This window comes from Orbicella faveolata, unplaced genomic scaffold, assembly GCF_042242905.1.
Source record: "Orbicella faveolata isolate gen_17 unplaced genomic scaffold, um_ofav_v1 contig_1, whole genome shotgun sequence".
NCBI lineage: Eukaryota > Metazoa > Cnidaria > Anthozoa > Scleractinia > Merulinidae > Orbicella > Orbicella faveolata.
This window is the reverse complement of record NW_028301536.1, coordinates 29985888-30003073: the sequence shown is the minus strand read 5'-3', so window position 1 is coordinate 30003073 and position 17186 is coordinate 29985888. Positions and strand designations below refer to the sequence as shown.

Below are 17186 nucleotides of genomic sequence, written 5' to 3'. Positions count from 1 at the left end.
AAACTGCCGTTGAGCTCGTCTGGCCAATCGCTTGCATAACACGTCGGCGAAGCACGCCAAACTACACGATCATACTTCTTTTTTTTTCCCTCAGAGGCTTCTGTAAACATTAATTAAGGGAACTGGGTAAAGGGCAGAGTGTGAAGAGGCTGAGAGGAAAACGCGGGCGCAAAACTCTACTTCTGTCGTTCTCAAGTCATTCAAGAGCGCAGATCAAATTAATTGTGGATTACAGTGCAGCTTGGCTTGATTTCCAGCCGTTTTGGGAGTCCGGTTGTTAACCTCTTTCTGGCGTGTGACAAAGAACGCGGGCTCACAAAACGGCATGAAATCGAGCCTGCATTGCAGTGGAAGTGAAGGAAAACATGAATGATTGAAAGACCATCGTTCAGGTAGATTTTTTGCTGATAATGTTTCTCGGTCTGATCGCTGCTGGATCGGATTACCCGTTCAAACATAACAAGCACAAGGAAAGGACACCTGAAAGATCCCTCGACATTTCTTTATTGTTTGGTCATAACACCAACTCCTCACACCCCAATAACAGTATCTCAATAAAGGAAACTTTTCACCGGCTCCTAAAAGCTGAATGAGCTTAAGTTTAAGCATAGCAATTGACTTGGTTTTCACGACTTATATCAGCTGTCTCCAGGTGTTCAACGTTCCCAAGTTTACCTAAAGAATAAAACAAATAGTCACAACCTCATTCAGAGATGTATCGTGTATTTTTAAACAACAGCGGCGGTTTTGACCCCCTGTCTCGTTACAACATCTCCCCCCGTCTCCTCTCCCCTCCCCCCCCCCCCCCACTTCATCCCCAGGTATTCTCTGATCAATGTGTGCAATGAATTACTTCTACGCCTATTCTGGAAACTGAACAGCAAAGATAGATATACGAAAATAACACCTATTACCCTGAGTAAACGAAGTTTGCTTTACTGTCCATGCCAACACCGGTTCCATTATCATCTACAATGTACTTCGACGATATGCCATGCTTAGCAAAGTTTGCTGTCTTTCCGTCTTTTGTTGTCACGCATTTGTTGATTTTCTGTAGGCAGAATATAGAGTCTTATCATTCAAGTGGAATGGTCGAGGAACTAATGTTCCCAATATATCGTTAAACTACAGGTACTGATGTGTTGATAAATGCGTCTTCACTTACAACCAACCAAACTGTGATATGGAGACACGGTCGACCCTCCGCTAATGGCACCTACCCATGACGAGAGGGCACTAAGTCATGGTTGTAACCGCATACGGACCGACTAAGTGATTAGCCTCTTGTAAATGGACACTTCTCCTCAGCCATGGATACCTCTTCTGTTTTTTCACTCTGTATCTTAATTAGCATAATACTACTCCTGCTAATTTAGCCATAATATTTGCATACGATTACAGCTGAAGGAAATATATAGCGCTTTTTAAAGTGATGGCGAGAATTGATCATATTAACTTCAAATGTTCCGCCCATGAGCTCTCTTTTAGCACACGTGTCCCTTTCAAAACTAAACTTAGCACTGAGGAAGGGCTAGGCCCGAAACGTGTGCTATATAATGGAGTTTATTTCGGCACTTTCTTATTACTAGTTATAACTTTCTTTTGGCTGCTACTGGTCATGATATTTCCTGAGGCTGTAAACCAAAATTGATCGGATATCGAGTTCAACTTCAGTCGCAATATTACATTGCCTTGCTTAGGATGATACTTCTTCCCTGGAAACACTGTAAAACACTGTAAAACGCCAGGATAATATTTCCAAAATTTAAATGATCTAATTACTGATTCGTTACCTAATTTCTTAAAAATCATTTTGCACGAAATCAGAATTCACCTGAATAGCAAAGATTTCATAGCCTTCATTCTCTGCCAGTTTCTTGCATTCATTGAAAATCTGTTCTACATCTGGGTTGACAAAGTCAACGTTTTTGACGACACCAAATGTCTTGGAGAAAATTCTCTTCTTCTTTGTCCGTGCCTCCTTGTAACATCCCTTTGGTTCATAATCAGTCACTAGAGGTAATGAACGCAACTTGTAGTTAGTATTCCGACCAAGTTTTTGCCTTGTCAAGTGACTATATCCGCCCTTCGACTAACGTTGTTAATGTTTTAGTTTTAGTTTACAAAAGCTTTTACAACACTGTAGGTATTTATGGTCATGCAAATAAAGCTACTTTTGTTGTTGTTGTTGTTGTTGTTGTTGTTGTTGTTGTTGCTGTTGTTGCTGTTGTTGTAAATGCTAATGTTCTCAACCGGATGTTCCTTATACCAACGTTTCAGAGTGAGGTTGCCCCATATCCTGAATAGCTGCATTTCTGATATGAGACTCCATTCCTCCTGTTAAATGATCTTAAAGACGGTTGAAAACTGATCGAGTCTTAAGCCTTCTCTGGCGTTATAATAACAAACAATTCAGTAACAGTTTAATATGAATTAAAATTGACCATTAGTTCCTTTAGTTTATTTACACACCTTTAACACAAGTACACTTTTGCTGCTCAATTGCACATTCCCTCACAATGTCTTCTGGTATAACGTCATGTGTTAACCTGTAAATGGGAAATAGGTTACGTTTTGAGTTTCAGCAAAAAAGAGACATACCTCTTACTAACCGAGTTCGAGGGCCGTACTGTAAGTTACGGACCGAGTTTTTTCCCTCATCGATTTATAGCCCAAGCGCGGAGCGCGCGGACCATAATTCGAAGGGGAAAAACGAGGATCCGTAACTTACAGTATGGACCGAGAAAACGAGGTTAGTAAGATATTTATTATATCTCTACTGTGTGTCTGACGGGTTCGGGAACGATTTCTATTCACGCGGAACGGCTTCAAATTTCTGACGCACCTCGAAAGCGAAACGAGTCAATTTGAAATCGTTGTTAAGTGACTCTTAATTCGTTAGCAGGTTTTAATTCACAATTTCAGAAGTAAAAGAAGCTTTTAAACTCTTACTTGCTAAAGAGGTTAAGAACACTTGGCGATAAATTACGAAACATTTTGACGACAAAAACAGCTTTAAATAGACCAATCACAGCGCGCGCACTAACTGAGAGATATAATAAAGAAGGATAGCAAATATTCCAGCGCATTTCCATTAGCTTACCTAATAAATTTATCCAGTGGACAGAACTCTTCACAGCCCGGCAGTATCAGTGCATGGGGTTCATTTTGACCAAATCGATACATCACACGAACTTCCAGGCCTCTGTAAACATAGTTCAAACTTGAATTCAATAATTAACAATTATTGGATCAAGTTTTGCTATATCCAGAATAATTAACAATTAGACCCGCAGCCCGCAAGGGCTACGGGTCAATAGCTATTGACCCGTGGCCCTTGAGGGCGAAGGGTCCAATTGTTTTAGTATCACTCAACTAATAGGACAGAAAAGGCAATAATTAAGTTAGTAAATGCAAGTTGAAGAAATATTTATTTGGTAATAAAACGAAAGAGAGCGTCACGCTCGATTGCGCCAATTTCGCTGCTGGAGGACTATTACTAATAGTCCTCTGGTAGCGTAGCCAATTAAAATGCAGGATTTGCATTAGTCCACTAGTTGGGTGTTACTAATCAAGGTTAACCGGCGAAGTCACATTGCGCACAAACAAGCATATGTTGTATAGGACCACTTGCTGTCCAAATTGTAATAAAAAAAATTAAATTAGAAATAACCGGATGGAGAGAATTTCGAGGACTGACAAAATTGGACGCAGTTTCATTTCGAGTTCAATTTGCCTTGAAGGTCAAATGATTGGTTGCTTCCCTAGTCTAACCAATCAGTCATTAAGACATGTAGTGTTACGTCATCCTAACGAATTTTTGGAATCCAATCTCCTACATGAAAGGCTCTTAAGCAAACGAAGTAGAGTCTTGGGAGAGAGAAGCCTGTTTTCGTAGATTAAAAGCACGACCAATCTTTAAAATTCTACTTACCCTCCGGATTGGAACAGTTCAACCATGACAGCGCTGGAGTAATCGGGTGAAATTCCATTGAACACTCCAAGAGCACTCATAAATGCTGAAAGCGTGGTATCGTGCTACGGAGGAGGCAAGTCATTTTGAAAACGTCAACTGGTTGTATCAATGACCTCATAGCATTTTTATAATTGGGAGCAACAATATGCTCTCACCGAGGTTGCACTCGTGTCAAGAGACGCGACGTTCGAAAAGAATATCGGGTGGAAGTCACGAGGCTCCCCTCTAAAATATCAGCGCGACGCGCGTCTACGTGGTATTGTTAGGGAAAAGGAAGAACAGAACCGTGTTTTGCAGTATAATTTTCTGAAAATCAAAATTTGATCCTCCTGGTATTGGTACGAAAACAATAGGATTCCTCTCAAAAGACTTGTCAAGGTCACAGCCTTAAAAATTCAATTTTCTAACTATTTAAAAACAGCTTAGTCCTCTATGGTCCCTAAGGAGTAGACAAGTTTAGTTTTCACTAACCGCTGAATAAAGATAGACCTTCCTAACAGGTTCCTGGGTTTCGCTCCTCTTCTGTGGCGATGAGAAGAGTTTCATGTTTTCAATCATTCTTCCCACCAGTGCACCTGCAATAACAATTGCTAATTACATTCCAAGATTTTAAATTCTAAAAGAATCGGTGTAGTGGCTGGAGATTTATTTGTAAGAGTAATTTTCTAATGAGGTGACCGCTTGACAGATGTGACGATGAAAGGGAGCGGCTCCTCGGGTAAGTGTACATGAAGTATAGAAAGAAGGTAGTGAGATATGAGGGCGTTCACTCGTTATCACTATACAATCAAAACGGTTATTTATTCGAGGAAGGAAATAGCGACATAGCTAACCCCTTGTTCGTTTACCACTGAATTCCCAGATAAGTGCTCACCCCCCCGCCCCCAGCCCCCTTCCTTCTCCCCAAAGTTATCAATACGCTCAAACCTCCAGTGAGTCTCGCTTTTTCACGGGTGTTAAAATTCCATCCCATGCCATAGTCAGACACTTTTCCAATATCTTCATATGTTGTACCGTTTAATACCCAGTCGGGCAGTGTCATATTGTGGGATTTCTAGAAGAAAACAACACGACAAAATAATAGTCGGTTGCGTCCCCAAATGACTAGGTTTTAACTCGTGAATTGCGATAGAATGTTACAAGTTGTAGTGGGTGGTGAAATTATTTCTTTTCATCTTTAGGAGAACTGAAGTTATCGCTAATATAATTATGTTGGAGTATTGGGATTTTCGAAATATAATTAGGACGGGTCGCCGCACAAGCTTTCGAGATAACAAGGACGTTTCTTGTGTGTTCTATATGCGATATTCAGGGTATCCTTCAGAGCAAATTTTATTTCCAGTGAGGTACCCGTGCTACTTTTGGATCATCCTCGATTCCAGACTCTTTTTCCTATCCTTTCCCTTCCTTGTCGTTAAAGAGGGAAGGATACCTTTAATTTAGTGGGCAATCCTTACCTCACATATCAATGGGTCTCTGATTTTGAACATAGTTGACACGTCAATTTGTTCTCCACTGTTTTCAGAGACATAGACCAGCAAATCCTGTCGAGTATTCAAAATGACGAGCATTGTAAATGATGATACTTAAGATACGGGTATAACTTTCCCCGAACCCCTTTCCCTCGCCCAGCCAGTTATAAGCCCTCACCCGAAATATGGTAAGCAAATATCATGTAAATGTCATGCATTTAAATTACTGTTAAATTCAACTTGTTTTATGTAACAGTTTCATTTTAAGTTGATTAAATTAACGAATTCACAATTTCGTTCTAGATCGTCGCGCAGTTTTGTATGGGTATTAACGAACCCCTTTGCACATAAATCGCTCACTTTATCTTCGGTAAAAGTGAAAATCCTGGTAATGGGCCGGTCAGACTTTCAAGATCTCAAATCAGTTTCGGATACTAGCTCACATCTATTCTCAGTTAACGGTTTTCCGACCACCACATTTCGTATACCTAACGATCGTAATAATTTGCCGGGTTTTAAGCTGCAAGTTTTAACAGCAAGACTCCTTTTTGTTGAGTATCATTCTGCTAAACAGCAGTATCCTACTTCAGGTTCTCGGTAGAGTGCAACACAAAGTCGGCATGCACGTCTTATGACTGGATTCCATACCTTGTATTGTAGTGTCATTTTGATATATCCCGGCTCCTTTTTGCCCGCCGCATTAAGTTTGAAATAGCGAGGGCAGGGGTAGTCAAAAACGGCGAGAAGCTAAGACAAAACAAGAATGTTAGGCCGCAGCAAAAATTAAAATCTTTCCATTATTGACTTGTTTTCCATTATATTAGATCCGCTCTGCTCTGTATAGTCCAGTCGGTTTTAAAGCAGTCTCTCGTTTCCTCATTTTACTCTTGGCGACTACTAACTTGAATCATATGTGCTTTATTTTCTAGAATGTGGATTGTCCTCGAAAATCATTGGGACGTCAAATTCTTGTACAAGTTCACAACATGGGCTATCATAAGTGACGTGTCAGCCTCAATCGAGCCTTTTAAAACATTTACTTTACAAGCGTGTAGATTATTTGAAATTCGTCGCTTTCTTTCTCATCATCAGATTCCTAAAGAACTCGGTGCACCCCTGACGAGCCAACACCAGCTCAGTACAGTCAAAGTAAATTGCGAAAGTGAACAACTTACTCAAGGCTAACTGAGATAGCTTTTACTTATACTCGAAAAGCAATTGCAATCTACCCGAAGAAACTCACATAATCTTCTTTTAACGGTACCACGTGGATTCCAATTGGTTGCCAGTCTAAATTATCACGCCATATCTGAAGATGAACACAAAATTCATACACTCATACACACGCTATCTTCAAGAGAAGAGGCAATGCTGTTAACAAGCATCTTAGCTTTAGTTACTAAACAGCTAAATTATCACGCCATATCTGAAGATGAACACAAAATTCATACACTCATACACACGCTATCTTCAAGAGAAGAGGCAATGCTGTTAACAAGCATCTTAGCTTTAGTTACTAAACAGCTAAACGATAGTCTCATCACAGATTCTAACTGCCACGCCCGCAAATAATCAAAGAAACAAATCACCCTTGAAGTGAAAGTTCCCAATTGTACAAACCCATTTACAGTTAGTTTGAACTGAGACTATGATTGTTCGAGAAGATTCCATTTTATTTCTTTTTGGCTAGAGAAGACCACACATATCACTTGCAAGACCTCACATTTGTTCAACGCGCATAGCTTAATGGATCAGTGCTGCCGCCTTTCATGAGATGATGCTACAATATAATGGTACCACACAAATGCCCAATCACTGGTAAACAAATTGTGGTCATCTCTTTACAAAACAGGGTACCACAGCAACAGTATAACATATCAACCCAACATGTTAGTATGTTGACCCAATTGTCATCAACAGGTTTAGTAATTTATTAGCTATAGCATTCGGTTAGTATTGGTCTGTTGATACATAAGTGCTGGAAATTGTAGGAAACCTTTACCAGCCAACTTCATAAAAAGAAGGAAGATGAGCCGTAGATATGTTTACCTGATGACCTTTTGGTGGGTACAGGCCATTCAGCTGTGTCTGTGCACTCATTAGCGTACGCTCTATATCAGTGCTCCGAATGTAGATCTGTTTTAAAAAACACACATACAAATGTAAAAACAAAAAAGCGTATGTGACTTGCACGTGGACTGAAGGGAGAGAGGGAGGGGGGCAGGAAGGAAGGAAGGAAGGAACTGAAGGGAGGGACAGAGGTAAGGAGACAGGGAGGGAGGAAGGAAGGAACTGAAGGGAGGGACAGAGGTAAGGAGACAGGGAGGGGGGCAGGAAGGAAGGAAGGAAGGAACTGAAGGGAGGGACAGAGGTAAGGAGACAGGGAGGGAGGAAGGAAGGAACTGAAGAGAGGGACAGAGGTAAGGAGACAGGGAGGGGGGCAGGAAGGAAGGAAGGAAGGAACTGAAGGGAGGGACAGAGGTAAGGAGACAGGGAGGGAGGAAGGAAGGAACTGAAGGGAGGGACAGAGGTAAGGAGACAGGGAGGGAGGAAGGAAGGAATACAAACTTTATTTCAAGAGGGTTACGCTACATAATGCACAGCATTAATAAACCTGCGGTCCTCATTAAAATTACAAATAGTATTTATTTCAACTAAATAGCTGATAAGTATGATAGTTAATTTATTACAAATAAAAGCTATATACTATATTGACTAACCTCTCTGTGAATGTAAGTGGCGTTCAGAAGTTTGTAATCTTCAACATATCGTTTCTCGAAGAATTTACCAAGAACATATTCTCCGCGCATTCCTTTCTGAAAATTTGAAAATACCCCATATCGCTAATGAAACCTGATAAGATAACTAATTCGTCAATGGAAATGATTATGTTAAATCAAAGCTACGCCCCAGCAATTTTATAATTTCACATGTGAAATTATAAATTAACACTTAAAAGTAATTCGTCACCCATGATGTAATTGCAGTTATTACAATTATTCTTCAGTTATCTTAGATAAAATGTCTCCAGCACTGACTTGTGTTAGCATTCCCATTCCTTGCGGCCACACGTCTTCTTGGTACGGATCATTTTGATAAATGTGAGTAGGAGAGCGGTCGCCATGGCGATAAACCTGCCGAGAAAAAAAAACAGGACAGGAAGTGACAGTCCACGCATGACAACTGATAATATATATCTTAACAGTTGAGTAGAGAAAATCTACGAGTGTAAATAAACATATTTATACTCGCTACTAGTCCGTGTGATGCCGTTTTTCAGCTTCCCCTTATATACACTCCCTCCTGTTCTTAAGAGGGTAGGATATCGCTATTTATGATCTGACCACAATTCAAACTTCTTACAGCATTTAAATAATTTTTGTTTACATTTGCCATAAAAAATTATTTGTCTTTTTCTCTTATTTCGCTCACTTAATGAGGGTTAGTACTTCATGACCCAATGGCAAATATTCTCTAGACATTTTTGTTGCAGCTAACATTATTTTTTTATTTTTTTTTTAAAAAATCGGGATGATATCTAAACAAGGCAAGGCGACGTCTGTGGTTTTGTTAGCAATGGCCCTGGATTATATTTTTGAAAACCAGTCTTAGACGGCTCGGTTTTTTAAAAAAACTGTATTGAGCTGTAAATTGGAAAAAATATCCTGAAAACTGATTTAATGACCAATAACAGTAAAGAACGTTTTGTTTCCTCTATAGTCATTTTTCCATGATCGGTGGAATTCACAGCGCAACTGAATCAATGTACAGACATTTAACAACATCAAATTTCCACTGAACACCCTAAAACTTTTACGCCGTTTTTTTCGCAGCTGACAATGGTTGTTATTTGTATTTATACAGCTGTATAGTTTAAGAGGAAAAAAAGGATAGGCAGAGGTCATATTCGGTTCCACAAAGGAGTATTGTAATGTAAATTGGATATGAAGGCTAGCGCTATCCGTGTTACTGCAATCTTTCTAAATTATTCGAAATGATCGCGTAGATGCACAACACAATAACCGTGAAACGTTTTGACTCAACCGAAAGATCATTTTGAAATCAGTAAATTGGAACTTCAAAAATTTTCCAGCCCAGTTGTGTACCAAAGAAAATTTTATCATTTAGAGTACAACGTGGACTTGACGGTGTGCTTAATTTTGAAACGCTCTTCTATCTCTAAGCGAAGGCCACTGCCGGATTTAATTAAGAATAAGTTGAATTTAAACTTGTAAATTAAAGGTGAAAAAATAAACCGATTTAGCACTTGATCATCACTTTTATCGAATGACAAGAGAGGGGCTATAATTTTTGCATTCGATTCATGGATTACAAAGTAAACTCAACATAACATTTAGTAGTCTGTGTATAGATTCTTACTAAAAGAAAGAATACAGAGATGGAAAGAATCAAGAACAGGCTTAAGTAGTCTGCTTTTATTTTAGTAATTTTTTACTATTTTTTTTTCTTTTGAATGTAGAAGTTAAAGGAACTTCGACGTCAATAATTAACAAATTTCTTTTCGCTCAAATTAACTTCCGTTTGGGTCCGATTGTGCTGTACAAACTCAAAACATCAAATATTACTTGTCTACTCACCGCGTTCAACATTACAAGTTTTCGCTGGTTCTCACACCTGGCTAGAGGTAGGTGCTGGGACCAAAACAGAAAGCCAACAAAGTAACAGAGGTACAAACTATGGTCATCCATGTCTGTATATTCACCGAAGAAAGCTGTATGCATATATAGTTAATAGAGGGAAATGATTATGAAACCCGGCAATTATATCAAAGGAGCAAACAACTTGAAAGATGCCAAGAAAAGTGTTGGAAGGTGCGAGGTCGTGCAGAGTCTTTTGTTTTGTGTTCATGCAGTGTGAATGATTACGTAACCCCACGTTTCTATTGGTTAGTTCTTCAGTCAGTGGTAAACAAGTTTGGTGCGAGGTCACGGCCGAAAAAACCGAACAAAAAATACAACAAATAACTTTGCCGGGTTTCTTATCCCTCTATTAACTATGTTGTGCATGAATGAGCGTTTTGCTTTGATCGTAAACAGCAGTTGTCTGAAATTTTCCAAGTAACTCGAACGAGTTGCCACCTATGTTAGTTTTGGAAAGTTTATCAGTTTTCTTCCAATCAAACTAAACCAATTTTCCGGATATGTTTAAAACATAAGTTATTACTCGGGCTTTCGTAAGAAAACCCGAGTCATAAATTTGGAAGCCCTTTCGTCTTGGTCGTCCAAAGGGGGGTCATGGTCCCAGTCGTTCCTAGCCAGTAGCGTGGAAACTGGGGATGAGAATTATCGTGTTCTCATTTTCGTCGACAAAATAAATTGTGCAGAGTGCTGCGTTTTGTGAAGAACGTTTTGGAAAGAATCACGCTTTTTACGTGCATCTCACATACAAAGATGTCGGTCGTTTTCGGAACGGTTAGATCCACGAATTATATTGCCTAAAAGGCTGTCAAATTGGCAGAGCTTGTGCTCGTTTTCACGAGATAACAAATGAGGCATTTACGAATTCATACTACGTAAACACTGACAAAAAAACTCTGACCAGTTACTGAAAAACAAACTATGATGCTGAGACGAACATCTCAAGAATCGTCGTAAACAGAACCTCGAAGATGAGGCAAACAACATGCAATTGAATAAAGAGGATACTCAACGGAGCAAATTGAATAGTCGTGCATGAATAGTAAATATCTAAGCGTAACTCAGATTGTGTTAAAATATCTTGATTCTTTTATTTGTTTTTATTATGTTCAGTAAGCTCACTTGCAAAGTCCGATTTCATTTTGCGGTACGAAGTTCGAGTAAACTCTCTTAGAGCGTTTAGTTTTATACTTAATTGTTACGCGTAATGAAGAAAATTAATTCATTCCCCGTCTTCTTTGTTTTTCCATTTTCTTTGAAGCGAATGTTTTCTCTTGTGAATTAGTCTAGTCTGATACCCGCAAAAAAAAAAAAAAAACATTTTCCAATTAGGGCGATTTAGAATGGAGATCGAGAAATTGAACAATGCGACTCTTCAGTTAGCAGGAAAACTTTCACATCAAAAACTGCGCCTCATTTTTTCAGGCAAAAACGTGCTCCCTGACAACGGCCAATTTTGAAATTAAACACTTAGAATTGTTAAGTACCTTTGACTGTAACTCCAATTTACCAAAGCTTACTGCTTCGCGGAACATATTATCAAAGAGATAACCCTACAAAACAATCTTTGACAGACCACATTCATCTCAAATAAACTTTAGTCTGGGATAAAGAACTTTGCAACTTTAAAATTTTCCGACCCAGTTGTGCATCAAAGCAAATTTTAATTTGATCACTCAGAGTACAACGCCAACATAACAGTGTGTTTAATTTTGAAGCACTCTTCTGTATTTAAACGAAGGCCACTGACAAAACGATAAGTATATAGACTTGTAAGGTGAGAAAATGAAGAGCACAGTACTTTTTATATCGCTTTTATCGAGTGACAAGAAATGGGCTATAATTTTTGCATGCATGGATTACAAAGTATATTCAATAACAACTTTAGTCTGTGTATGATACTAGATTCTTACTAAAACAAAGAATGTGCTTTGCTGGTTACAAAGATGGAAAGAATCTAGGGAAAAGTGTGGAAGTTGCTCGGCAAAGCACTTACTGTTAATTCGGTCCGTTGACAAAACAGGTGGGTGGAGAAACGGTGAGAAAAGACCATAAAACCAAGAACAGTTTAGAGTGTGCTCTGGACTAAGAGGTCCTGCTTATATTTTAATTCTTATTTATTATTATTACCTTTTTTTCCTTTTTTGCAATGCCTAATTTATGCGGGTTGAACATTTCAACAGAATTGAGCTAAGTCTGCCAGACTGATTTTAAAAATGAAAAATTCGGTAAAAATTATGTATCCGACATCATGAAACGATTTGAAATCCGAACAAAGAAACTCCGACGGCAATAATTAACAAATTTCTTTTCGGTCAGAATTCTTTTCGGGTCCCATTGTGCTGTAACATCTCAAAACATCAAATATTACTTGTCTACTCACCGCGTTCAACATTACAAGTTTTCGCTGGTTCTCACACCTGACTAGAGGTAGTTGCTGGGACCAAAACAGAAAGCCGACAAAGTAACAGAGGTACAAACTATGTCCAACCATGTTTCAGTCTGTATATTCTCCGAATTAGAAAGCGTTTGGCTTTGACTGTAAACAGCGGTTGTCTGCAATTTTCCAAGTAACTCTGTCGAGTTGCCACGTAGGAAAGCTTATCAGTTTTCTCCCAATCAAACTAAACCAATTTTCCGGGTATGTTTAAAACATAAGTTATCTTATACTTTCTTTCACAAAGATAGACGTACGCGTAACAAAGCAAATTAATTCAATCTCTATCTTTTCTCTCTCTTTTTTTTTTTTTTTTTTTTTTTTTTTTTTTCTATTCTCTTTAAAGCGACTGGTTTCCTTTGTAAATTAGTCTAGCTGTAGCCGCCGTAAAACATTTTCCAATTAGGGCGATCAATTTTTATATAAGAATATAGGTCGATAATTTGAACAATGCAACTCTTCATCGATCAGTTAGCAGCAAAACTTTCACATCAAAAACTGTGCCTCATTTTTTTCAAGCTAAAACGTGCTCCCTGACAACGCCCAATTTGTGCTATCACGCCAATGGCTCTTAACGTGGCGTCTATGTCTGGGACTTTCCAAATTATACAATTTTTGGAATTGTTAAATACCTTTGGCTGTAACTCCAATTTACCAAAGCTTATTGCTTTACGGAAAGGGGTATAGTCTGGGTCAAGGGTATTTTTCATACGGTTCGTTTTAATTATTACTAGTAATTGAAAATTCGGCATCGCTTTTCAAAATCAATAGAGCAGGCATTTCTTTTGGCAAGTTAAAAGAAACTACCCAAGAAGCTTAAAATCCTGATTATGTGTTTTTTTTTTGTGTGTGTGTGTGTGTGTGCCATGCGACACATACAGCTTGTAACTCACTCGATAGTCTTTAGTTCGATTTACGTGTTTTTCTTACCTGTTTATGCCGAAAAATCGGATTTTCTTGTTTTTTCGCTTATTGTTCAACAGTAAGCCTTCTGCCTAGGTGTTCTCATCCTCTCACAAATGCATGTAATGTGGAGGTAAGGATTCGAGTCCAGGGGGGGGTGGGGAACTCCTATATGAAAAGGTCGGGAATGCTCGTCGTCTCGGTTAGTGGTGTAAATTAAGGATTTTGGTCCCACTTGAGGTGTTCAGGACCAAATGCCACCACTTTTAGCTGTCAAAGTATCTTTTAGGGTGCACTCGAAGAGGTAACAATGAAAACCGCTCTTATTTCTGTTTTTAGGCTCGTTTTCCGCCGGTCCCTCGAGTCCAGTCTCCTAGCTAGCCCAAGCTGCTTTCTCGAACAGCGGCTGGTAATCAAGCATATTCCGTTTTAAGTGGCATCTTTTAGGGGCCAAAGAAAATTCGAATCACGCCCAGATTAGTCTTCTTAAGAGATTTGATTTACCCTGGGCATGGGAGTCACCACCACCGGGGGATTTGAGTGTCGACCTTACCAGCGGTGAGTCGACTGTGCGATGTAAGCGACAGGTATGAGGCCAACCTCGTTCCCAGGGTCCTCTCTCTACCTCGAGAAAGTACCCTTGCTGCGGCTGATCACGTGCCTATGTATACAAATCAAATCCACACAGAGGGTGGATCCTCAACTTAATTTTGTCACTGTCTATGGAGGTGAAAGTTGCGCTGCCTTACAGACGTTATTTTCAAAGTTAAGCAAGTTATTTGTCAAAGATCCTGCCTGACCGGTGCTTCCTTTCTATCTGAATTTCGATGAGTATAAGATGTTGATTGAGAGGGAAGTCTACTTATTTTTCACTACTTTTTAAAACAATTAACCGTCAACAGCCTGCTTCGGATTAGTTTAATCAGTTTTTCACAGCACAATAATTAAATAACCGAAAATTGGACTAACCTCTAAACAGTTTTGAAACGAAAGCCGTTGGATTTTGCAAACGCGAGGCCAGCCGATGTTGTTGTTGTCCAGTTCTTCATAAAATTTTTCACTGCAAGAGAATCGAATGACCGTCAAACTTTCGATTGGATGAATTGAATCAAATTCAGAGTTAGTCTCTTGGCCAAACACTGGACGTAGCAAACTCTAAACGAATGCATCAATGCCGCCGTTGTGATTTTGCCGATCGAAAAATATAAGCTTAAGGACGGTGTCAACTTTTGTTAGTGCGCATATTTTCTGCGCATCACGCAAGGTATGGCCTTTTTCCGCCCTGGTATGGTTTGAGTGCCACGCGCGCGCTGGGGTTGACAACGCAATCAACTACGCTACCAAGTACACGACTAAAAGAAAGCAAAATTTTCCTACTGTGACCAAGTCAAGTTTAATGAACCCGTACTCAAACCAGGAACACCAAAATAGCAGCATATCACTAACCACTAACTGTTAATGTCTTCCAGCTGAAAAACTAATCGTTATCTGGGGAAAATTATATTAAAATCCAACTGTAAACAAGTACCTGCAGATGGTGTAGTGCGCGCGCAAAACAAGTGCGAAATACGCAAATGTTTTACTTACTGGGGAGGTGACAGGAAAAACTGTAACGGGCACCGTAAAAGTTTTCAAAAAAAAAAATCAAAAACTTTAAAAAACGCGTTGTCACCCCCAGATTTTATGTTATGAAATGGAAGTGGCAAGCCTATTCAACACGTGATTAGTTTCTGGTTGTGACCAAAAGGTATTTAGACTGTATTTTGGCTGAACCAGAGGAAGGCTGTCAGATACGCTAAAAGCGCTGTTGCAACGATTTTGTTATTAAAAACATACCAAAAATGTTTTTTATGTTACATTTACCATGTAGTTTGAAGACCTTTATAAATGTTTTACTTCTCTGTTTGTAAAGGAGAATTCGAAGGAAATTTGTGAAGAAATACCCTTCCCTTCTTTTTTTCAGAAAATGCTGATGTCAGCATTTTTTTTGAGATTCAAAGCTGATTATCTGGAAAAAATGCCTGGCTACCCCAATTTTTCTTTGTGGATTCCAATGGTCCTTGCAAAGATCTACTTTTTCGGCGTGGTCCTAACCCGGCGCAAAAACCTTTGTATTTAGTAGGATCAAGTTTTATTATTCAGCGCGCAGGCGTTGTTGATGTCAAGTTCTTCTTAAAATTTTTTCGCCGCAAGAGAATGGAATGACCGTCAAACTGTCGATGAGAGTAATTCAATCAAATTCAAAACTACCTTTGTAGGCGAACATACGACGTATTTAACTCTAACGGAACGAGTAAATTCCTTCGTTGTGATTTTGCCGAATGAAAAATTAAATTAAATTCACCGCGTGGTCCATTCATTGTGGTGGTCGTCATTTCCAAGTCAAGTTCTTTGCCAAATTTTTTCACTGCCACAAATTCCAAAGACCGTCCAACTATCGACGGGGAAAATTCAGCTAAATGCAGAGCTAACCTTTCAGCCGAACATTGAACGCATTGAACTCCTCTATCGAATGTGTCAATACCTTCGCTGTGATTTTTGCCGATCCACAACGGGAGGGTTACAAACTCCACTTCCTAGTGGGCTCAGTAGGCAAGCTCAGTGCTGAGACAAACTTTAACTTTCCAGCCCCTCCCTTCAATCGAGACATGGGTGAGGCACTCGCGAGAAGAAAAATCATCATAAATGCGTTGTCTTGACTTTGCCTGGAGGGCTTTATTCCCAGAACCCGTTTTGGTGATCGGTGCACCAGGCTCCAAGGCCTTGTGCGCAAGCGATGTTTAGCGCATGCCAACGAAATGCATGAACTGGACTCGACATGAATGCTGAAGAACGGAAAAGGAAATGTAAATATCAGGCAAAAATGCAGAAACAGAATGATGATGATCATAATAATAATAATAATAATAATAATAATAATAATAATAATAATAATAATAATAATAATAATAACCATGACCATGACCATGACCATGACCATGACCATGACCATGACCATGACCATGACCGTGACCATGACAAAACATCTGTTAATAGACCTATTATAATACATTCAATTTCTAACTTGGGTTCGAAGCTAACGGGATTAAAACAAGAAAATCAATTCTTTTTTGTTATTCACCTAAACATCAGATAAATTTTAATATATCAAAACTGGCCTACAAGTACAGGTGTTACTATGAATGCAGGTGCAATCAAGGATTTACTGGAGTGATACACGATAGTTCCGCCAGTCAGGGGAGTGCAATTTGAAAAAAAAATCGAATATCACGAGTAATTTAGAAAACATTCCGAAATATGAAAGAAAAGTTAGAATTGCTCTAAAACAAGAGCTCTTATCAGCGTAGCTGTTATCACCTATTGTCATAACTGTCCTTCGTTGGACTCGTCACGCGTTCCTCCTCCACAATAAGATTGCGTGACGAGCCTAAAAAGCGCCAGCAGGAAGGATCAAGTTTGGTTTGCATATTTGACAGCGGACTCAACCTCAATAACAGGTTTTCGAGTATCTGCTCCCAACTTCGGTGGCAAAAATTCTCCAGATGCGTGAAGGGGAAAGGGGGAGCGGGGGGGGGGGGGGGGGACAGGGAGGGCGAGAGAGAGAAAGAGGTGCAAAAGAAAGGGAGAGAGCGGGCGCGAAAAGTTCCATAACCCTCTCCCCAGCCTCCGCACTGCCAGATAGAAGGCCACTGCAGAGATGAGGTTCCCTCTAGGAAGAAGTCAAGAGTAAGCCATATCAG

The 17186-nt window shown here is 39.5% G+C and overlaps 1 protein-coding gene across 3 annotated transcripts; it reads right to left on the bottom strand.

Moving 5' to 3' along the window:
• Positions 1 to 488: 488 nt before the first annotated feature.
• Positions 489 to 12706, bottom strand: LOC110052913 (prostatic acid phosphatase-like). 3 transcript variants are annotated; one of them, XM_089271684.1, is made up of 15 exons: positions 12490 to 12706; positions 8487 to 8582; positions 8169 to 8264; positions 7498 to 7584; positions 6692 to 6757; positions 6097 to 6195; positions 5434 to 5520; positions 4904 to 5030; positions 4448 to 4551; positions 3935 to 4038; positions 3104 to 3205; positions 2473 to 2549; positions 1835 to 2013; positions 915 to 1051; positions 489 to 675 (listed from the first exon to the last, which is right to left on the bottom strand). In XM_089271684.1, exons 1-15 carry the CDS (start codon positions 12598 to 12600, stop codon positions 672 to 674), a joined length of 1476 nt encoding a protein of 491 aa, XP_089127810.1. In that variant the 5' UTR covers positions 12601 to 12706; the 3' UTR covers positions 489 to 671. The 3 variants fall into 3 exon arrangements, with proteins under 3 accessions (XP_089127810.1, XP_020614762.2, XP_089127804.1); XM_020759103.2 differs by lacking the exon at positions 12490 to 12706 and adding an exon at positions 10047 to 10275; XM_089271678.1 differs by lacking the exons at positions 489 to 675; positions 12490 to 12706 and adding an exon at positions 10047 to 10282 and having other exon boundaries at positions 911 to 1051.
• Positions 12707 to 17186: the final 4480 nt, after the last annotated feature.